A 20,854-nucleotide genomic window follows, 5' to 3' on the forward strand; every position below is an offset into this window, starting at 1 on the left:
TTTTAGTAAGTCGTCTAGATGGAAAGAAAACCCCACCTCTAATCATTAGTAAGGGCAAGAAATACAAGATTGAACATGTTTCAGGCATTTACATTCTTGAAACCGAAAAAGCCTGGTGCACACAAGCAGTTATAAGGAAGTGGGTCAATGTAATGTGGTCACTTGTTTTGTGAGGTGGCGAAAGAGGTCTGCTAGTCTGGGATTCAGCCAGCACTTACCATGCTAAAGAAATGAAGAAATTCCTTGCACGGAGAAGAATAGATCAAATAATGATTCCCACAGGAATAACTGCCCATCTCCAAACTCTTGATACTGCAATAAACAAGCCATTCAAGGACCATTTGCACATGGAACTCAATGACTACATTGAAAATAGAATGTAGAGAAATCAGCATGGGAACTTTGTGAAGCCTAGCCTGCAAGAGGTCATGACTTGGATAAAAAATTCATGGGATAAAATCACTGACAGCTATGTTGCCAATGCACTACCAGCAGGCTATTTGGACAAGCAGTGCTCGTTTAAGGAGAGCTCTATTGCTAGGCATGACAGATTGGGGCCAATGGTTCTACAGGAAATGGAGTCGCAAGAAATTCAGGCCGGAATTCGGGGGTTGGAGACTTAGGACAATGTTCCAGAAGAAGATGACATGATTGTATTTGAATAACTTTTCCATTATAGGGGCAACAGAATGGATTGCTTCTGCTTTCAGTTTTATTCCCCTCCTCCAATACACATGCATTGAGATTTTTCTGCACTTTCTGTTAAGCATGAAATATTGCACTGTGAAAGCCAAGGTGTAGAATCTAAAGTTGAAATTTCTATTGCACTGTTTATGTAGAATTCTCACACAACTGTTAACCCGTTACTTAGAACTGTTGTCCAATAACAGAAAAGTACCAAACAAATGTCAATTTGTGTACAAGAATAAATGTCGATTTTTGTACATGTATAAATAAATAAATGTAAATTATTGTATTATTGGGGTAAATGCATCCCCTGATAATAACATCCAATGCGTATTTCGGCAGGGGAAAGAGTACAAGACCCGGTCTTATTTTCAGGGAAATATGGTAGTTACAGGAAAGGCAGGAGACTAGCGTAATTTGTTTTGTTACAGTTAAGCAGAACACAGGGAGCTTCTAGCAAGTTTTTTTTTTTTGTAAAGGAAAGGGAGAGAGGAGAAACAGAAGATAACTCAAGGTTAGGTAACTAAGTGGGTTGGCCTTCTCAATGTTCTCTCTGTATTAAGTTAATGAGCTAATGACACTAGACTGGGAAGAGTGTCCCAGATGAAATTTACAGTAGGGGCAGGCAACTGCTACTAGCCTACTCTTAGACAGTAAACACTACAAAAATGTTTATCACAGCAGAACAACAGTAGTGAGCCACAAAATGAAAGTTTTAAAACAGATAAAGGCGCCAGGAGACCCTACATAATACTTTTAACTACAAACAAATCAGTTATATGATACACCCCTTGGCAGGAAATCAGAACAAACAAATAGGTGCTTAACAAGTACAGAAAAATTCCCGTTAATACTTTTCACACAGTGAAACTAGCTAAGCTTTACAAACAGTGTGACAGTAAAAACCTTACTTATCATGCCCTGTAAAGGCAGACAATTTTAGTTTAACCATGCAGATTAGTTAATAGCAATAAAATACAGTAAAAAGTATAAAGCAGTATATACCAGAAGATACAACCTTAAACAACTTTTTTTTTTTAAAAAAGCTCAAAAGAACCAATGAGTGCTTACTCCAAGCCCTAGACCATCCAACCTCCACCAACCAGCAGCCTTGGGAGAGTGGCCTAATGGTTAACGTGTTTGCCTTATAAACTCAAGATGAAGGGTTTGAGTCTCACAAGGGATAATTGCCTAGGCTTAAAATAGCTCGCAAGGGCAGTTAGCCTAGTACTAACCTATGAATCTATGAATATACACAATCCTGCCACAAAGGTAAAGGAAGGCCTTTGCTAATTCACATGTACCCAAACTTCTCCAAAGGCAACAAAACCATGCGACGTTAACTCGGCCATAGTTTTTAACGTGCTTACTATAAACCCAATATCGCACTACTAAATCACTGACCCTTTCATCTTTCAATTACAGTTCAATATTTTGCACTACTATCTGCTGAACTTGCAATGATGTTTTTTTTGTTATTGTGGTCTCAATGTTTTGATGTTCGATCTTCTGGAAATGTGATATTATGAAGTAGATCCCGAAAAGCCACAGTGCCTCAGAAAGCAATGCCCACCTCTTGAAGAAGTGCCTCAATGGGGTTTCTGCTCTCCTGGGGATTCTACCATTGGACCTGCACCCTGAACACTAGTACCACCCCCTTGTGCCTTCATGTTTTGTCTAGTCACTCACCTCTCCCCTCTCACCATTCCCACCATTGCCCAGACTGCTATTTGACCTGGGCGGTAGTCAGGGCTTTAAAAACCTCACCTACTTTCATGATGCAAACACAGATGCATGTACTAAAAACAAACAAAACATCCAACATCACAATTACACTGGCTCAAAAGGACCCCTTGACCTTCCACTGAAATGTCATTTAAATCAGTTGCTGCTCACATTTATTTTTTTCTCTCTCAGTAACAGTTTTCTGTAGCTCATACTGTGTCTGAGTTTGCAGCTTATAAACAAGGTGACTGTCTAGATCTAGGGATGTCACTGTCCTTTACTTAGCCCTCGTTAGGCCAGAAATTTATTATAAAGCCTCCTTTTGGCATGCATCTACCCAGACACATGCAACAACTGGAATGCCCACAGCGATACCTTACAAAGTATACAAGGCCTAAACAGTATGTCCTATGGACCAACTCAAAGTGCTGGTCATTATATTCTGTATCCTACAGACAGACAAGTGGCCCATGTCTGGCACACAAGACAATCTCAGACCAAATATTGATAGACCTACTTCACATCAGCAGGTCAAATGGCATCAGAAGTATTTGGTCTAGAGATCTAAATGTTTTCTGTAACATCAGCAGAATGGCTTAGAGAGAGAGACAGTTATACTTTGCAGAGGATACCACTGCTCGAGAAAAGAATCTCAATCCACATAATACAAAGTCCATCCCTGTCCATTTTCAAGATGGGATATAGAAAATTTTACTCAAAGGCTGCCAGCTGTACTACTAATGGACAGAGGCGTCTCCTAAATGTTTTATCCTACACACAGGTCCCCTCAAATTATGTATGGTATGATCCGATCCACTTATTTTCACTATGGGTAACATAAAATTATTGGCCATGGGATACACAAGGCCAATCTAACACCAAACAGGATATGTTAATTCAAGCACAAAAATGCAGGTCTATCTTATAGTATCGAAGTTTTTAAACTTAGAATGCTATATCATCGACCCGTTTTTGTTGAAAACTCAAAATAGTGAAGCCACGGAACTTCGAAATCTTACCTAGGGTAAGACTTTGGTTGTCCGTTCCATGGCTTCGCTATTTACTATACTGTGGTGGGAAGGTTATGGACCGGGGTAAGGTAAGTATGTGAACGGAGGTTACGGACCGGGATAAGGTACGTGTGGGAATAGATCGGGGTAAGGGGAGTGTCCGATAGTTGGGGACATTAGGGTGAGTATGGTGAGTGCGCGGTAGTTAGGGACTTTAGGGTTAGGGTTGTGTTAAGGTGAGTGGATAAGTAGTAGTGTAGGGTTAGAATTATGGTTTTGTTAAGTGTATATGTGTATGGTTTATTTATTTTGGTGTGCTTGTATTGTGCGTTTGTGTTTCGAAACAGCAAAGTTTTTCCCTGGGGAAAAATTAGCTGTTCTGTATGTTCAATATTTTGTGGTTTAGATATTTTAGGTACGAAGAAATAGCGTTCGCTACTTAAATCGTACGATAGGGTAATATAAACGCCCAAAAAGGAAATGGATATGGATTAAAATGGCCAAGAGAGTCAGTTAGCCCAGTATTTGTGAACTAATCTTCTCAATAAAGAAGGCACACCTGCTTTTCAACCATCCCTCAAACTATTATTCTAATACAGAACACAATACTCAAACTTGACAAATGGCTAGGACATGAGCTTAAAAGCAATGAGAGACAGCCATAAAATGTTCACATTTAATGTCAGATGACTACTGTGAATCAAACCTTCAAAACTCTTTCCATGCGGAGGTGATGAATTTTTCCAAACAGCTGGCTTTGTCTTGGGAGTACATTCATCTGTTACACACACACAAAAAAAAAAAGAAGTCTTTATTAGTACAAAAGAAAGTGACAACCACCCAATTTCCACCAAATGATTTAATAAATCCTTTACAACTCATAACACAAATGAAGCAGGTTTGTCTTGGCCCTGCTCATCGTTCAAGTGGCAGTTCTGCAAGACATACTAGGAAATCAATACACTGGTTCAGACTCTATACTGAAAATTGACTATTATGATACTACACAGCTGATGCATGAAATTAAATGTGGTAATTCTTAGGCAAAACTGGATTGGAGACGCACCAGGAATTGGAGAAGCCTGATATGGCATTGATCTACAAAACTATTTCCCTTTGAAAATACTAATGCAGAAAAACATAAAAATGGCAAAAGTTTATGAAAAATTAACGGAAATAAGAGTATTACTAAAATAGTCAGAGCTCCTTTCAAACTCAAAAAAGACTACACAAAAATGCATCAATGCATTATAGGTCTGAACACTCAGACACGGATATCCCAAATTCAGTTCAACCTCAAAAACTGAAAGAAAACAAAAATCTTACCTGATTCTGGTGAATTAGTCTATGGCCATAGACAAGGGTAAAACAGTACATACTGTCTACCTTGACCTGGGCAAAGCATTTGACAAAATTCCTCACTCGGGCATTATAAATAAACTCACAAAAACATGGCATAAATCCCTATGTCACCAGATGGATAGCCAACTGACTCATGGACAGGACACGTGTGGTTAAACTGGGTGAATCCAGATCCAGCAAAATGCCAGTTACTAGTGGTGTGCCACAGGACTTTTCTGAAGTCAAGGCTAATGTGGAAGGCCTCTGAGTGACAAAAGTGTGCCAATAACTGCAAGCTGGGGGCAATCACTGAATCACCTAAAGATATAGATATCTTCCAGGAGGTTCTACATCAGACAAATGATTATTGCTAGAACCATGGCCCAAAACTAAAAAGAATGCATTGTTATACCCTTCGGGAAGGCAAATCCCCTGGAAATTACAACATCAATAGCAAGCCCCTTATAGTGGACTCAGAGGTGACAGATCTAGGTTCACAGATTGATAGTAGCATCAGCTTTGACTGCCATGTGCCCAAAGTGGTGAGGAAATCCTTTTATGTGGCACAATTTATTAAATAAAGGTATGGCATCCAGATCCAAGGAGGAAAAAAAAAAAAAAGAAAAAAAGAGAGAGAGTTATGTATTCACCATAACGGTCCATCTGTGTTGTCTGTTCAGTCTTCATCAAACCTGTGGGACAGAGTCCCCAGCTACACAGACCTGGGAGGCCTATGGAAGGATATCCTGGAGTACTGCAGAGCCAAACACAGCCCTATTTCTGGAAATTATATCAAGTTTGTAATGCAAAATAAAAAAGTGTGGGAACTTGCCCATGAAGCAGCTGTACAAATTTCTTCCAAGGAAACCCTAGCCTAAAAAGCCTGAGACATAGCTATGGATCTCGTGGAATAAGCTCCGACTTGCTTAGGTAAAGGAACATTATTCAAAGAATAAACATGAGAAATACAATCCCACAACCATCGGGCAACAGTAGCTTTGACAACAGACTCTGAGAAGGCCACAATAGTCAGATTTTCTGATATTTTTCATTCTAAAGTAAAAGTCCAACTGTCTATGAATGCCTAAAAGGTGCAACACATATTCTCCCTTATTTTGAAAGTTTGGGAAGAACACAGGGAGGTTAACGTTAATGGACTGAGAAGCGACCTTTGGTTGGCCGCGGTGGTGCAGCGGTTACCGTTGTTGCCTCAAAGCATGAGGCTTGATGGTTCGATTCTTGGCTGGAGTGCCTCCTGTGCAGAGTCTGCATGTCCTCCCTGTGATCAACTAAACTTTAAAAAGACATGCAGGCAGGTGCGCGAGTGTGTGCCTTCTCTGATGGCTGAGCGGTGGGCTGGCAACTTGACACCGTAAAATCTACTGCCAATCATAAGTGGACCTGTGATCCGCTATGGCTACCCCCAATCGGGAAAAGCTGAACGACTACTGAAACGACCTTCGCTAAGAAAGAGGAATTAGTTCGTAAAGTAACTCTGCCTTTATGAAAAATAAGATAGGAAGATAAAGGTTGAAGCTCCGACACCCTTTTGGTAGAAGTAATGGCTACTAAGAAAGCTGTTTTCCAAGACAAAAATTTTAAATCTACCTTTGCAATGGGTTCAAAGGGAGGTAAGGTCAGAGCTTGAAGAACCAATGTGAGATCCCATGGCAGGGTAAGATCTTAGATAGGGGGACGAAGAAGAAACATGCTTCTAAGAAAAGCTCTGCAAACCCTAGAATAAGCTAAGGATGCAGCATTTTCTCCAATATGGCCATTACAAATGGCTGCCAACTGAACATTCGATAGTAAAAAAAAAAATGGCCCCCCCAAATAAAACAGGCCAGCTAGCAAGTCCAAAACTGCTGAAATGGGTGCCATGAGTGGGTAAATGTGATGGTGCTGGGCCCAAGTGAAAAACCTCTTCCTCTTACTTTTATAAATCTTCTTGGTAGACGTCTTATGGGAGGAAATCAGAATCCTCTGAACTAGGGAAGAAAGTCTGGATTGTCTAGCCATCATTGGAACTGGAGAAACCATGTGGTTAATTTCAGGTTGCGAGGATCCGGATGGAGTTGCCCTGAGGGGTGAGACAGACGATCTGGATGGAGCTCCAGCATCCATGGAAGCCAAATCAGATGAGTCTACTGGAAAGGGAGAGACTTGTCAAAGCCAAAAGGGAGCAATAAGATCACTTTGCTCTTCAAACTGCATGCTACCTGAAAAAAACTTGGGAATCCAAGGAACAGGTGGGAATGCATAAAGTAGACTGGGAGACCAAGCATGGACTGCAGCATCTCTTGGTGACCGTCCCTGTGGAGGGATAAGGGCAAAGCATCTGCTGCATTTGCTTTTGAGGGGAGAAATAAAGAGGTCTCAGCAAGGTTGACCTCCTTTGAAGAAAATCCTCTTTGCTACTGACCGATTCAGAGACCACTCATGGGGCATCAATGAGATTCTGCCAAGCCTGTCCTCCAGCATGTTGTGCTCCCCCAGAATGTGTGTTGCAACTTGAAAGTGATTGGTAGCGAGAGCCCATTGCCACACACTCACTGCTTCTTGACAAAAGGGGGCAAGACCTGGTTCCACTTTGTTTGTTGATATACCACACAGACATGTTGTCCGTTTGAATAGCAATTGAGGGAGAAGGGAGTGAAGTGCTTGCAATGCTAGAAGCACTGCACTCATCTATAGGATGCTGGTCTCCTGGGGAATCCATGTGCCTTGAACTGTCCATCCCAGATAATGCCCCCTCCCAACTGGGAGACATCCACGGTCAGCATGGCGATGGGAGTGGGAAGAACGAACGGTCGACCCTGTCTCTTCTGGATTGTGAAGCCACCACAGAGAATTTCCACACACCCGAGACAGTCTTATAAGATAATTCGTTGATTGATGCAGAAGGGACCATTACACAGACCATGTCCACTGAAGAACTCTCATGTGTAAGCAACCTGTGGGTAGTAATGGTATAGTTGCAGACATGGAGCCCAAAGCCCTGAAAAGATTTGCTGGAGGAACTGGCACCACTAGCATTTGTTTGATGTGCATCCCTAGTGCATCCCTAGTGAAAGAATCCTGTCTGGTGGAAGATAGGCCAGGATTGTGTGTGTGTCTAGGCGGGCTTCTATAAAATCTATCATTTGCACTGGCTGCAAATGAGACTTCTGAAGATATATAGTGATCCCCAAGGTTGGGGCCAACTGTAAGAGAAAACCCCTAGCTTAAATCAGTAGACGTCTAGTTGGTGAGACTAGCAGCCAGAGGTCAGCTGTAACTACTATCATGCATTTGGTGAATACCTGGAGGGCTGCGGTGAGAGCAAATGGAAGCACAGGGAATTGGTAGTGACTGGTTCCTTGCCTGCAAGGGAGGCACTTTCTGGAGCATCTGTTCATTTTGCTATGATGGACCTGAAGGATGCGTACTATCGAGCACATCCTGTTATCCTTCTGAAGAAGGGAAGGATGGACTGAACCGTGACCATCCTGAATTTGGTGTGTTTCACTGATTTGTTCAGGTAAGTTAGGTTCAGTATGGGCCGGAGATCCCCCGTTTTCTTTGGAATTAAAAAGAATTGGGAGTAAATCTCTGAATTCAATGGTCTGAGGGGTCCTCCTGGCTGACTTTTTTGAGCAACTTTGAAATTGCCAAAGATGCTGTCTCCCTCCGATTGGGTGGAACATTAGGGGAGGTACTGTTTTGGCTTGGGCAGGTTTAAAAGGGAATGTAGTAACATCTGGATATAATTCCTTGCACCCATCGGTCATTTTGATGGCTAACCAGGCTCCAGTGATGGACAGTCAGGCAACGCTTCAGGGATGCTGCAAGGATTTCTCTAAAGGAGAATCACCGAGACCCCCGATTCAGCAGACCTCTTCTGCCACGAGGGTGGTGTCTATCACAAATTATTCCCCCCTCTGACCCTGGGGGGGGGGATCTCCCCGAGCGTCCTGGAAAGTGGGTGTTTGAGCTCCTGAGACAGAAGCAACAGCTGGAGAGGGAGAGGGAACAAGGCCCTTAAGGACCAGCTTGTTTCTTCTATCTGCAATGGCCCAGGGGTGGAAGGCCAAGCCACCTTGATGTGGGCATGACCCAAACAATATCACACCCCTGTGGGCATCAGAAACGGGGACCTTGTACCCAAAGGAAGTGCTTTTTTTTCAATCCAACAGGCTTCTCAGATTTCTCTGACATGGTAAAGGAAAGGGAAAGAAGAACAGAAGACAGAGAACAAAAACAGTGCAACGACAAACATGGTAAAGACAAACTACAATAAAAAGACTTTTTTAAATTTTAGAAACAAAAAGTTAGTGTAGGTTTTTGAAGAAAGACTGGCCAAAGGCCACTTATGAATACTGAAGAAAAAACGCTGGCAAAAACACCCACTGAGGAGCTCTAACCAGTACCTGCTTTGCTGATGCATGGCAAATGGGATCTGAGGTATCTGTGAGGACTGATGCAGTACGGGTATGGTGGGAGGATCTCTAGCTTGCTAAAAGCAGAGTCAGTTCCACGGTCAGAACCAAAACCTACAGGTTTGAAGAAGAATGAACAGACATCAGATCTACAGTTCCACTGTACTCAGCCCTCAGACCAATAAATTGAGCATAGTACACCATTTGTCATGTACTTGACTAGGCACTTAGAAGTTCCTCACAAAGAAAATATAGGGTGTAAACAACATGTATTATGTGGACAGACTAAAAGCCCCGGCCCTTTACTCTCCTACCGATTATTAAGGAGTGACCTATGCCTGACCTATAAGGCACTCACAAATCCAGCCCTGATGGAGCTGCTACACATCCTCAAGTCAAGCAGCATGAAGGTTACCTGATTTAGGGATCTAAACTTGATGACGCAACAAAAACATGCTGGAGAACAGGTGTGCGTCTCAGACTGCCCCTTCTTTGGAAGAGACTTCCTATTTACATTAGAGAGAGTCCTTCCCTGGCACTCTTCAAACGCAATTTGGATCAACGGATGGGGAACTGAATTGCAAATTCACACCTGGTGTAGTGCCTGTGACAGGTGCAGTCTGCAAGGTACTCAATGCACAGGCACAAATCCATGCCATCCTCTTGCCTCTAGGGGCCATATATGGGGTACAATCAGGTTATATTGGCTAGGCTTGTAAGGGCCCTTAAGTCATTAGCCTAGTAATCTCCTATGAACTTAAGTTACATTTTTATCTCATCCTTACCTGCAATAAAAAAAACAGAAATGCGCAAAAAATAAAATGAATGAATAAATAACCGATTCAATACCATGCTCTAATGATAATGCAAATCTCCAATTAGATCTCCAATCTGTTCCAACCCACAAATATGCAGAAAACTCTCAAATTTTTTCCTAAGATTGATGGAATAGCAATTTATATGGCCGAATCTCACTCTTCTGTCCATTTTAACTAGTTAAACTGCATACATACATTTTAATGTTGACAGCTAGGTATATTAATAAACACATGCATTTTTAACTCTCTCACACAGATGTGTGCCTCAGTCAACAGTGAAGACATACCTTATTAAGTAAATGTGGACAGTGGTCAGTTTTCGACTTTTAGCGATTTTTCTTCTGTCCTGCAATCATCTATCCCATCTTCCACCATAAAACCATTTACCCTCCCCAAACACTTTTTCCCAGCATCCATAAAAACCTGGGTGAAAGGGCAAGAGAGTCAGACAGCACAGCAATCTTACAGAAGGAAGCACAGTTTGCAGATACTAAAACAATACTACTAACATAATGGGAAGATGCAATCTGCAAAACAAGCAGCTTACCAAACATACAAAAATGACTGAGAAAAAAGCATAACAAAAACATCCAAACGACAATGCAGTGGTACACAATTATCTTACCTTTATGCTTCTTATAGCAAGCAACAGAACAGCTGAAAAAGAAAAAAGAAAAAAAGATTACAAACAAAAAGACAAAAAATTAATATTAATTTTTCTCCCCTTTTGCCTGGAGAACAGCCCTAGCACCTTAGGAAACTATGACAGAAGCAACCATTGATTTGTGGTTATGTCCCTGACAGACATGAGCCTCATATCACCATGAAGGTTATGTCCTCCACTGGCATGCATGGGCTTCCACATCCACACGTCTACAAGGGTTGCCATCCTTCCACTGAACTGTCAAAATCCACATCCCCCAGTCCTACAGTCACAGCTGTCATGCAAACCTCTCCTTGTGTGAAAACACTAGGGCCACCTGGGAAAACCACTCCCTCTCCCGTGGATGGGAGAGCCAGAATAAGCCAATCTCCTGACTGACTCTCCCTTTGCCCGAGACATCAGTTGAACTCTGGTCATCTGGGTTGTAATCACCTCTGCATCACACAGTGCAGCAAAAAATCAAGTGTGATACAGCAACAATACAGAGAATGATATAGCTTTATTTTTTGTAAAAACGTTCGAACCAGACTTCCTGGCAGTCAAACCACTACAGCACCTAGAATTAGAACTTAAAGAATAAACAGGATGGATAGACAGAAGGGCACTAACAAGGGAAAATGTAACTGTTTGTTTGTTGGCAAACAACTGGAAATAATTATTCACGCTTATAACATTTATGCAAGTTAAGTCTATCAGGGCAGTACACACTTCTCTAATTAGCTTTCCCTAGTGGATTAGTCAAGAATAGTACAACTTAGCAGTTGTACATACCTACATTATTCTTTACAACTCTAAATTACTCCATACATGGTTGGACCTCATCCAACTGTTGGCTGTCATGACCCCATCCCCACTGCTGGCTATAGCTTAGGTTATGAGTAGTGGCCTAATTGGTCACATTTTTTTTTTACAAAGCCTTACACTAAAGCTCCTCAGCAAACTGGAATTTCAATAACCATAGCAGTTGCACACAAACAGAAAGGCAGGTTGTTGGGTGTGTGATACAGATACTACATTACATCTAAACATTCACAACAAGCACATCACGTCTCAAGCCTAGGAGTCATAATTAATTTTGCATTGTATTCATTTGTTAACCGGATTAAAAACTCCCCTTTACAGGGTTGAAGCAAAAGCAAGGACTGGTTAAGTGGCATGCTGACAGTCATTCAGTATACAAGGGGAAGCAGGGAAAATCAAACTCATGACTACAGAACGAAGCCCATACAGAATTCATAGTGAATAGCCTTAATTCTATTTGTGTTAATATATTGCCAGAATCAAGTTTTATAGTATATTCAAAATGTGCAACATATTTACTACTTTTAGGCTGTACTATAATTTTAATGTGACCTAAAATTATATACACTAGTAACTTGCACACACACGTGGGTTTCGCCCGGGTGGTGCTCTGGTTACCTCCCACATCCCAAAGACATGCTGTAAGTGGATTGGACATTAACTAGCCCTAGGTGTGAATGTGTGCCTTCTGTGGACGGTTGGGCGCTGGGCTGTCAACTCAACACCGTAAAACTCCACTGCCAATCATGAGCAGACAGATTATCCGTTGTGGCGACCCCTAACCAGAAAACGCTGAAAGAAGAAGAAGCGACTTGCACATATACGCTCTACTATATACTGCAACAGTGAAGGGAAAGGGTTGGTGCAGAGAAAGTATACCCATACAGGTATATATGGTCAAATCAGTTTTCAAAGTTATTTCAGGAGACAAAAAAAAAATCAAGCAAGGTTCAAAAATCACAGCATTCATTGCATAAATTCTCACCTGTGGGAGGCGGGGCACAAATGGGTAAATATGTTCTCCTGGCAGGTGCATAGGACTGTTAAGGTGTTTAGATGCATTTGTTTCTGGTATGCCTATGTAGGTATGTATATTACTATACTGTAAAAGAGGCAGTAGTGTCCGGCTTCTTGAATGTGTCAGTCATAAAGAAGTTATGTACTCACCATAACATTCCGTCAGAGTTGTTGTTCTTCAAACTGTGGGACAGAGTCCCCAGCCACTAAACACCTGGGCGGCCCTCATGGAAGGATATTCCGTAGCATGGTGGAGCCAAAAGATGCCTTATTCCTGGACAGGCTGTCCAACTTGTAGTGCAAAATGAAAGTATGTGAAGGTGGCCCAAGTAGCTGCAGTGCAAATGTCATCGAATAAAACTCTACACCAGAAGGCAGCTGAAGTAGCCATAGATCTAGTGGAATGCAGGGGTAAACCTCTGGCTGAATATGCCAGGGTAATGCACTGGGAAATCCAACAAGAAATGGTGACCTTTGACACTGGTTTCCTTAAAAAGGGCTTAGAATAGGAGATAAAGAGCTGGTCAGACTTCTGGAAAGATTTAGTCCTATGTAGGTAAAAGCGTAACAGTCTATGTACATTCAACAAGTGCAGTTTGCACTCTGTCTTATTCTGAAGGTTTGAAAAGAAGACAGGGAGATTGATTACCTGATTAATGCTGTATTCCAAAGCCACTTTGGGAAGAAAGGAGGGGTCAATGCACAGACATCCTGTCCTTATGAAAGATCAAATAAGGAGGTTTGACTGATAATGCCTGAAGTTCCAAGACCCTTTTAGCTGATGTAATGGCAACCAAGAAAACCTTTTTCCATGACAAGAACTTTAGCTCCACAGAAGCTGCAGGTTCGAAAGGGAGTGAGACCAGAGCTTGCAGAACTAGCACAAGGTCCCAAGGAGGGGTTGGATCCTTATTTGGTGGCCGAAGTAAAAAGGTACCTTTCAGAAAGGCTGTGCAAAAGCTTAGAAGAAGCCAGAGAAGCCGTATTATTGCCTACATGAAAATTAGATATAGCTGCCAGTTGAACTTCGACAACAGAAAAACTGGCACCTTTATGAAAATGGCTTGCCAAAAATTCTTGGACCGCTGGAACTGGAGCAGTAAAGGGGTCGAGATCATGTCGAGATGCCCAAATTGAAAAAAATGCTTCCACTTGCTGGAATAAATCTTCCTGGTAGAAGATTTATGAGCCGCAACAGTATCTTTTTGATCGGTGAAGATCACCCGGGAGTCCTGATTATCATGGGAACTGGAGCAGCCAAGCTGTGAGCTTCAGACTGACCAGGTCTGGGTGAGGTATCCCTGTGGTATGAGAGATGAGATCCGGAGCCAGATCTATTGTCCAAGGTGGACACACTACATAAGACCACAGAGAAGCGAACCAGACTTGGCGAGGCCAGAATGGGGCAATGAGGAGGACAGAGCTCCCCAGCCTGTGAACTTTCTGAAGGAATTTCAGGATTAGAGGCACAGGAGGATAAGCATATAGGAGACTGGAGGGCCAAACATGACCCAGAGAGCCTCTGGGGGCTTCCCCCTCTGGGGGGTTCACAGCAAAGAACTTGCTGCACTTCGTGTTGTAAAGAGAGATGAAAGAGATTGCAGCAAGGCTGACCCCCAATTGAAAAAGACCCGTTTCTCTACCCGAAGGATTCAGAGACCACTTATAAGGCATCAGGATAGACCTACTGAGCCTGTCCGCTAGGATATTGGAACTCCCCGGAATGTGCATTGCCACCAGAAAACAGCTGGTGGAGACTGCCATCTCCCACACACTCATGGCTTTGCGACAGGGGATAAAGACCTGGTTACCCCTGTCTGTTGATGTACCAGACAACGGACATTTTGTTGGTCTGTATGGCAGTTGTCCCGAGAGGAAGACGGGCATGGAGAGCTTGCAATGATAGCAGCACGGTCCTCATCTCCAGGACGTTCACATGCAACAGAGTCTCGTGGGGAGATCACGTGCCTTGTATTATCCTTCCCAAACTATGCCCACCCCTCCCGAGTAGGGAGACATGCATGGTCACTGTAGCCAAAGGGGCAGGCAGAATAAAGCGGTGACCCCAAAGATCATCCAGATACAAATCCACCATAGGAGAGAATCCCTGCATGCCTGGAATATGCAAATAGGGTGAGAGTCAACAGAATATCTAGCAGTGACTACTGAACTGCAAGGGTCCACTGAGAATCCCTGCATGCCTGGAATATGCAAATAGGGTGAGAGTCAACAGAATATCTAGCAGTGACTACTGAACTGCAAGGGTCCACTGAAGTCCCCTCATGTGCAACAGGGCCATGGGCACAAGGTTAATAATGACCACCATGGAGCCCAATGCCCGCAAGACCAATTCTGCTGTCAGCGATTGAGCTTGAAGGATACACAAGACGAAGTTTCAGAGACTGGATTCTGTCTGAGGTTAGGAAAACCTTGGTTTGAGTTGTGTCCAACCGAGCTCTGATGAAATGTAGAACTTGAACCAGAGTCAGTAGGGATTTGTTAAAATTGATGGTTATAGCCAGCTGGTGGGCTATTTGAAGAAAGGAATCCCTTGTTTGACAGAGTTGATGCCTGGAAGGGGCAGAAAGGAGCCAGTCATCCAGACAAGGGAAGACCTGGAATCCCTGCAGTTGCAGGTGAGGCGCTACCACTGCCATTACTTTGGTGAACACCCTGGGGGCTGTGGTGAGACCAAAGGGGAGCACTCTGAACTGATAACTGGCTTCCAGATGGAAGTGGAGAAACCTCTGAGAGCTCCCATCCATTTTTATGTGGTAGTACGCATCCTGGAGGTCGACCGAGCACAACTAGTCATTCTCCTGTAGGAAGGGCAGGATGGACTGAAAAGTGACCATCCGGAATTTTGTCTTGGCAACTGACAGATTTAAGGTGGTTTATTATGGCACTAAAAAGAATCTGGAATAGATGCCTAATCCAGACTGGTCTAGGGGGACGGGCTGGATGACTCACTTTTCTAGCAGCTTTTCAATTTCCAGTGCTGCCTACTCCCTTTGTGCAAGTGGAACATCTGGGAAGTGTTTAGGCAGGAGTGGTGGTTGAATGAAGGGGACTGAATAGCCTCTGGATATGATCTGCAACACCCAATGATAGTCTGAGATCGACTCCAAGGCTGTTTAGTGTAGTGAGAGGCGTCTCCAGACTGCCTCCATAGTCGAGTAGCCGGGCAATCCTTCAGGGCTGCTGCACAGGTCTGTCTGAGAAAGACTCTCAAGACCTGTGATTCCTCGGGCCCCATGCGTCAAAAGCCCCTCTGCGGGAAGGTGACTCCTGAGCATCCTAGAAGTAGCCCTGAGGTTCCCGGAACCACATCATCTTTGCCCCCACTGATTCCAGATTCCTTGAAAAAGTCCGTTGAGGGGGCGAGAAGCGGATTCTGATGGCAGACAGAGTCTTCCAGTCTTTCTCACTCTGGACTGGAGTGTCACATACAGATTTTCAAAGAGGCTGGAACAGACAGAGGGCATTACTGAATGACACCTTAAAGGGCTCCGAGAAGGCACAAAGTCAGAGTCAGGTGTGAAGCCTGATGGCAACGCCTGTCCCAGCCGCTCTAGCGATGCCCTCGGTAGCATGAGAGAGGAGCCGCATAGAGGTGTTAGCAACTGACGTGAGGGCATCCATCCAAAAGAAGAAAGCCTCCTTGTCCTCTGCCGACATGGACCCGGGGATAGACTCAGTAATCTCTTCGACTAGGTCTCGCTGAAGTCTAATTACATGTGCCATGTAGTTCAGAACACGTACAGAGAATGTTGCTGAAACATACACCTGCTTCCCAAAATGGTCCATCGTCCTGGACTCTCGGTCTGGCGGATGGACAGTGGAGCTGTTCATCGCAAGCTCCATCTTGGTGGTCGCTGCAACCACCATGGCATCAATGGGGGATCCCTTGGTCCAATAAGGTATTGAATACACCAGACAGGACTTATCAGGGAGTTTGGGGATTGGCTCCACCGTAGTCGGGCTCTTTACACGCCAGAGATGTAATCGGACCCGAATACTCTGAAGCCAGGAGTCGGATTGGAGAAGGAGTGATTGGGATAAAGGCAGACTGCATGTCCCCAGCCCTGGAGGGGGAGGGGCAGGGAAGACTCCCATCTAAATCTGTGTGTGAATAAACCTCCACAACATCTTGTCCACCTCGGCTTCAGAGAGGCTGTGGGTGGACCTAGAAGAGGAAGCCAATGACACCAGTCTCGAGAGACAGTGGGGTGTAGCTGAAAGCAGTGAGCGGATCCAAGATACCTCCGGCCCTAGAGAAAAACAAGGCGAATGGAGCAAGGTAGAACTCGCTCCGGCAGCTGACCGGTATTTAGCCAAGGGCTCCACTGAGGAAAAGCAGTCAGGGGACCACTTCCTTGGTTAGTCTCGGTCCTTGTATTTCTGCTTCTCTCAATCCCCAGTCCTCTTAGTGGGAGGCCGAGTCCCAGAGGCCAGGGCAGAGGAAGCAGAAGAGGTGGCAGAAGCCGCTGAAGCAGCTGGGGCCTCCACTGCGTTGGGAGGAGACCCTTCAGGATGAGCTTATTCCTCCTGTCGATCAATGCGCGGGGAGTGAACCCTGCGCAGATCGAGCAGGAGGAATCAAGGTGAGCTATCCCTAAACAAATTATACAGAGTATGGCCATCAGCTGGTGAAAGCTTGTAGCCACACTCCATGCACTTTCTAAAGCCAGGTTTGGATGTCTCAGCCATAAGGGAAGAGCACTTGCCCAAACACAGATCTATATTAAAAGACCGAATGTTTAGGTGATCGAACACTTAAACATTGATCTACTAATATCGAACCGCACAATGTCGAACTTCCCAGGGAAACACGTCCCTCGGCCAACACACACAAAAAAACATTAATTTTACATCTAAATTAAGTGGGGGGCTTCGCCCCCACACCCCCCTAACTAAATATACCAACTCCGAGATCACTCAACAGTAGGGAAATAGCAAAATCCGGCGAATGGCCAAGGGAAATCTTTCGCTGCGTGAAAATCGGCCATTCGTGTTTTCTTTTGATATCAGTAGATCGATGTTTAGGTGTTCGATCACCTAAATATATAGACCCCCCCCCCCCAAACGCACACAGCCTGAAGAGGAGGAGGAAAGCGGGAAAGTTTTTTTTTTTTTTTAATAGGAGTACCCAATGCCAGAAAGGTGAAAGGGGGAGATAGCAAAGTACAACTACAAACTTACCCAAATACGGACGCTTAAGAGCCCGGACCACGATGCGAAGGTTAGCGTGGCAAACAAGATCTGAAGGAGAAGGGAGACAGGGGCATTATGGGTGGCGGAGAAGCTCTGAGCTCGGATCAGATGCTGGAAATGCAGCAGAGTCTGATCTGTGCCGGATCAGAATATCTAAATGTTGAAGAGCAAATGAAGACAACTTCAGATCTACAGTTTAGTTAAACATAAAATTTGTATATTTTTGTTTGTCCAAGACATGGTTGTACAACTCACCACACACAAAATTTAGGACTGCAGTTCAACAACAAATAGAAGACAATTCAGTCTGAAACCAAGCCAGAGTTCCAACCTTAACACTGTTAATGAGGCTTCTCCCCAACCAAAAACACCAAGCTTTTTTGCTCAGTTTCCTTCCATACTATACCTAAATTCATGTAAAGTAACATTCCAAACCTCTGTAGCAACTTAACCAAAATATTGCCTATTTTTTTTTTGCACAAAACACATTGCATTTTTCCATAGCCCTGGTCTTTCCTAACAATCATATCACATAAGATTTGCAAAGCACAATTATCTACATACATCGACATAAGCATCAATTACAGCTACTGCTATAACTGTGAATATCTCATGATCTCATGCAATCAATCAAAGGAATACATACCAAATAGCCTAGAAATGTAATTAGCTTGCTTCTAACAGAACCACACAATGCAACCCACTGCAGCCCCTATGCTCTCTTAGCTTTGGATCTTTGTCTTTGAATCCTAAGTCAGGGACACATTTTAAATATTGCTCTTACACACCAAGTTGCTAGCAGAACACATTCTGCATTAGCAAGCATTTTCTAAAGGATACAAAGTCTGAAACACATTCGTTATTAATGATGTAATCCATAGCAATCTGCCAGAAAAAAAATGCAAATTTCTTCTAAGCGCAGACAATCAAGCTGCCAGAAAAACCACAAATTTTACAAAATACCTCTCTTTTCAAAGGCTCAAAAAGGACATATTTTAACTTGTTTACCAGGTAAGCCCACTGGACAAACTGTCCCTTTTGTACGGTGAACTTAAACACTGTCCTAGTAACTTGCTCAAAGTCACACACTAAAATGGAGATGGAAAGGAATCAAATACGGTACCCAAATGACTGGATGAAACTCATTTACAGCTCAGAGGGTTCATCCTCTGCATTAAATTGCCACAGCACTCCAAATTCACTTGCATTATATTCTGGCAGACAAATCACATATCTAAAATCAACTATAAATCAATATTTAAAAGGTTACAGAAGATAAACACAACTGATCCACCCCAATATCAGACTGTACAAAATTATCAACTACTTGCTATTTGGCATGACTTGTTTGATTTCAATGGTCAGTACCAGAGTTACTTTGTTCAACAGTACTGTACAAGTCAAACATCTCTCTTCCTGCATTTACATTTTTCTCATGCTTTCTAGTGAAGACACTTGGTATCATCCCTGTCTTAATATCTACAGAATACCTCACATAGGTTCATAGGTAGGTACTAGGCTATCTGCCCGAGGGCATTTATAAGCCTAGCCAGAGTGTGTCAGCTTTCGCCGCCCCATTGATTAAAATTAACTGATCCTCTCTGTCAAGCAGAGCCAATGAAGTAATCCCAGGGGTGTATTTTCTGTTAACCATCCACTCGTCAAGGTTTCTGCTGAAGAGTGTTAGTGAGGGGCTCTGCCTGATGTAATTTGGAATTTTGTTCCAAAGCATGGGGAGTCTCTGACAGGAATCTATCCCTCCAGCATGTTCAATTTATTGTTGTGGCGAGGTTTAGCTCACTAAAGCGAGTGGCTCGCAGTGGATTTCTTTAGGTGGAGCACGTCTATCAATTCTGAGTTGGACATGACTTTGTAACTCAGGCAGAGATCACCTCGAGTAACGATATGCCACTGAGTACAGCCGGAGTTTTTTCAGTCGGGCTGCATAGGACATAAAATGTTTGAGGGCAGTAATCTTCTTGGTGAGGTACTTTTGTGGTCTTTCCAGCTGTTGGAAGTGTCTTGTGAGGTACATCCCAAATGGGGCATTGTACTCTATGATGGGTACAATGAGTGACGAGTAGAGGGGCACTATAACCTCTTTATTGCTAGATGCAAACCTTTTAGTAATTAGATGGGCCACATAGAAGGATTTCCTAACTACTTTGGCAATACGATTGTCAAAGGAGAGATTACTATCTACTTGGGTTCCCAGATCTCTTATTACCTCTTCTGTATTAAGGGGGCTGCCACATATGTGGCAATTCATGGGTGTTTTGTTTTTCCCAAATGGGATGACTATGCATTTTTTGGCATTTAGCTTGATGCCATGACTTTTTGACACCAGGTATCCGTCTCAGTAAGGCCCTTTTGGAGGATGTCCGTGTCAGCCAGAGAGTCAATTATGGCTCCCAGTTTGCAGTCATCAGCGAACTTGGTTAGCTATAGTCCTCCTGTGTTTGCCTGTACTTCTGAGAAGTATATGCCAAACAGTAGGGGTCCCAGGACTGAGCCTTGCAGGACACCACCGGTTTAGAGTGGGACCTGGAGCCCGCTATTCTTACCGTTTGAGATCGGTCTCTAAGCCAGTTGACAACCCATCTCGTGATGTAGGGGTTTATGTTCAGGCTGGTGAGGTTTTCTGTAATACCAGAGGGGGGAATGGTGTCAAAAGCCTTGGAGATGTCAAGGTAGGCTGTGTGAACCACCTTTCCCCTCGTCTATGGCCTTGGTGACTGTCTCAAAGAAGTCAACCAGGTTTAGTAGGCATGATCTGCCCGTAAAGCCGAACTGGGTAGGGTCAAGTGTTTGGAAATTCCCAATGTCTTTGTTAATGAGTTCCATGATGATGTGCTCCACAGCCTTGCAGACCAGGCTAGTCAGGCTTATGGGGTGATAGTTACCAGGGTCAGTTGTGGCCCCTCCTTTGTGGAGAGGAATAACCGTTGTTGTGCACCATTCTATGGGTGCATAGCCTGTGGAGAGGCTGAGGTTGAACAGCATATTTAGGTGGGGGGTTAGTTCGTTATGTAGTTCATGCAAGACGCAGCCTGGGACACCATCTGGTCCTACTGATGCTGTGTTTTTGGCTTTTGAAAGGGCTGTTTTCACCTGTGCATCTGTGATTTTTGGGACACTACACTTTTCTGGGATTGTTAT

General features: G+C 43.6%; 1 protein-coding gene across 1 annotated transcript in view; it reads right to left on the reverse strand.

The window, feature by feature from the left end:
- The window catches only part of ZNHIT3 (zinc finger HIT-type containing 3), a 71,334-nt gene that overhangs the window by 33,938 nt on the left and 16,542 nt on the right, over positions 1 to 20,854 (reverse strand). The window contains exons 2-3 of the mRNA XM_044054570.1: positions 10,625 to 10,656; positions 4,129 to 4,200 (exon numbers count right to left, since the gene is read on the reverse strand). Of these exons, the coding sequence (XP_043910505.1) occupies positions 4,129 to 4,200; positions 10,625 to 10,656 (104 nt within the window). The remainder of the gene's footprint in view (positions 1 to 4,128; positions 4,201 to 10,624; positions 10,657 to 20,854) is intronic.

Source organism: Protopterus annectens, chromosome 13.part0 (genome assembly GCF_019279795.1).
Source record: "Protopterus annectens isolate FY-2018-M chromosome 13.part0, PAN1.0, whole genome shotgun sequence".
NCBI classification, from domain to species: Eukaryota; Metazoa; Chordata; order Ceratodontiformes; family Protopteridae; genus Protopterus; species Protopterus annectens.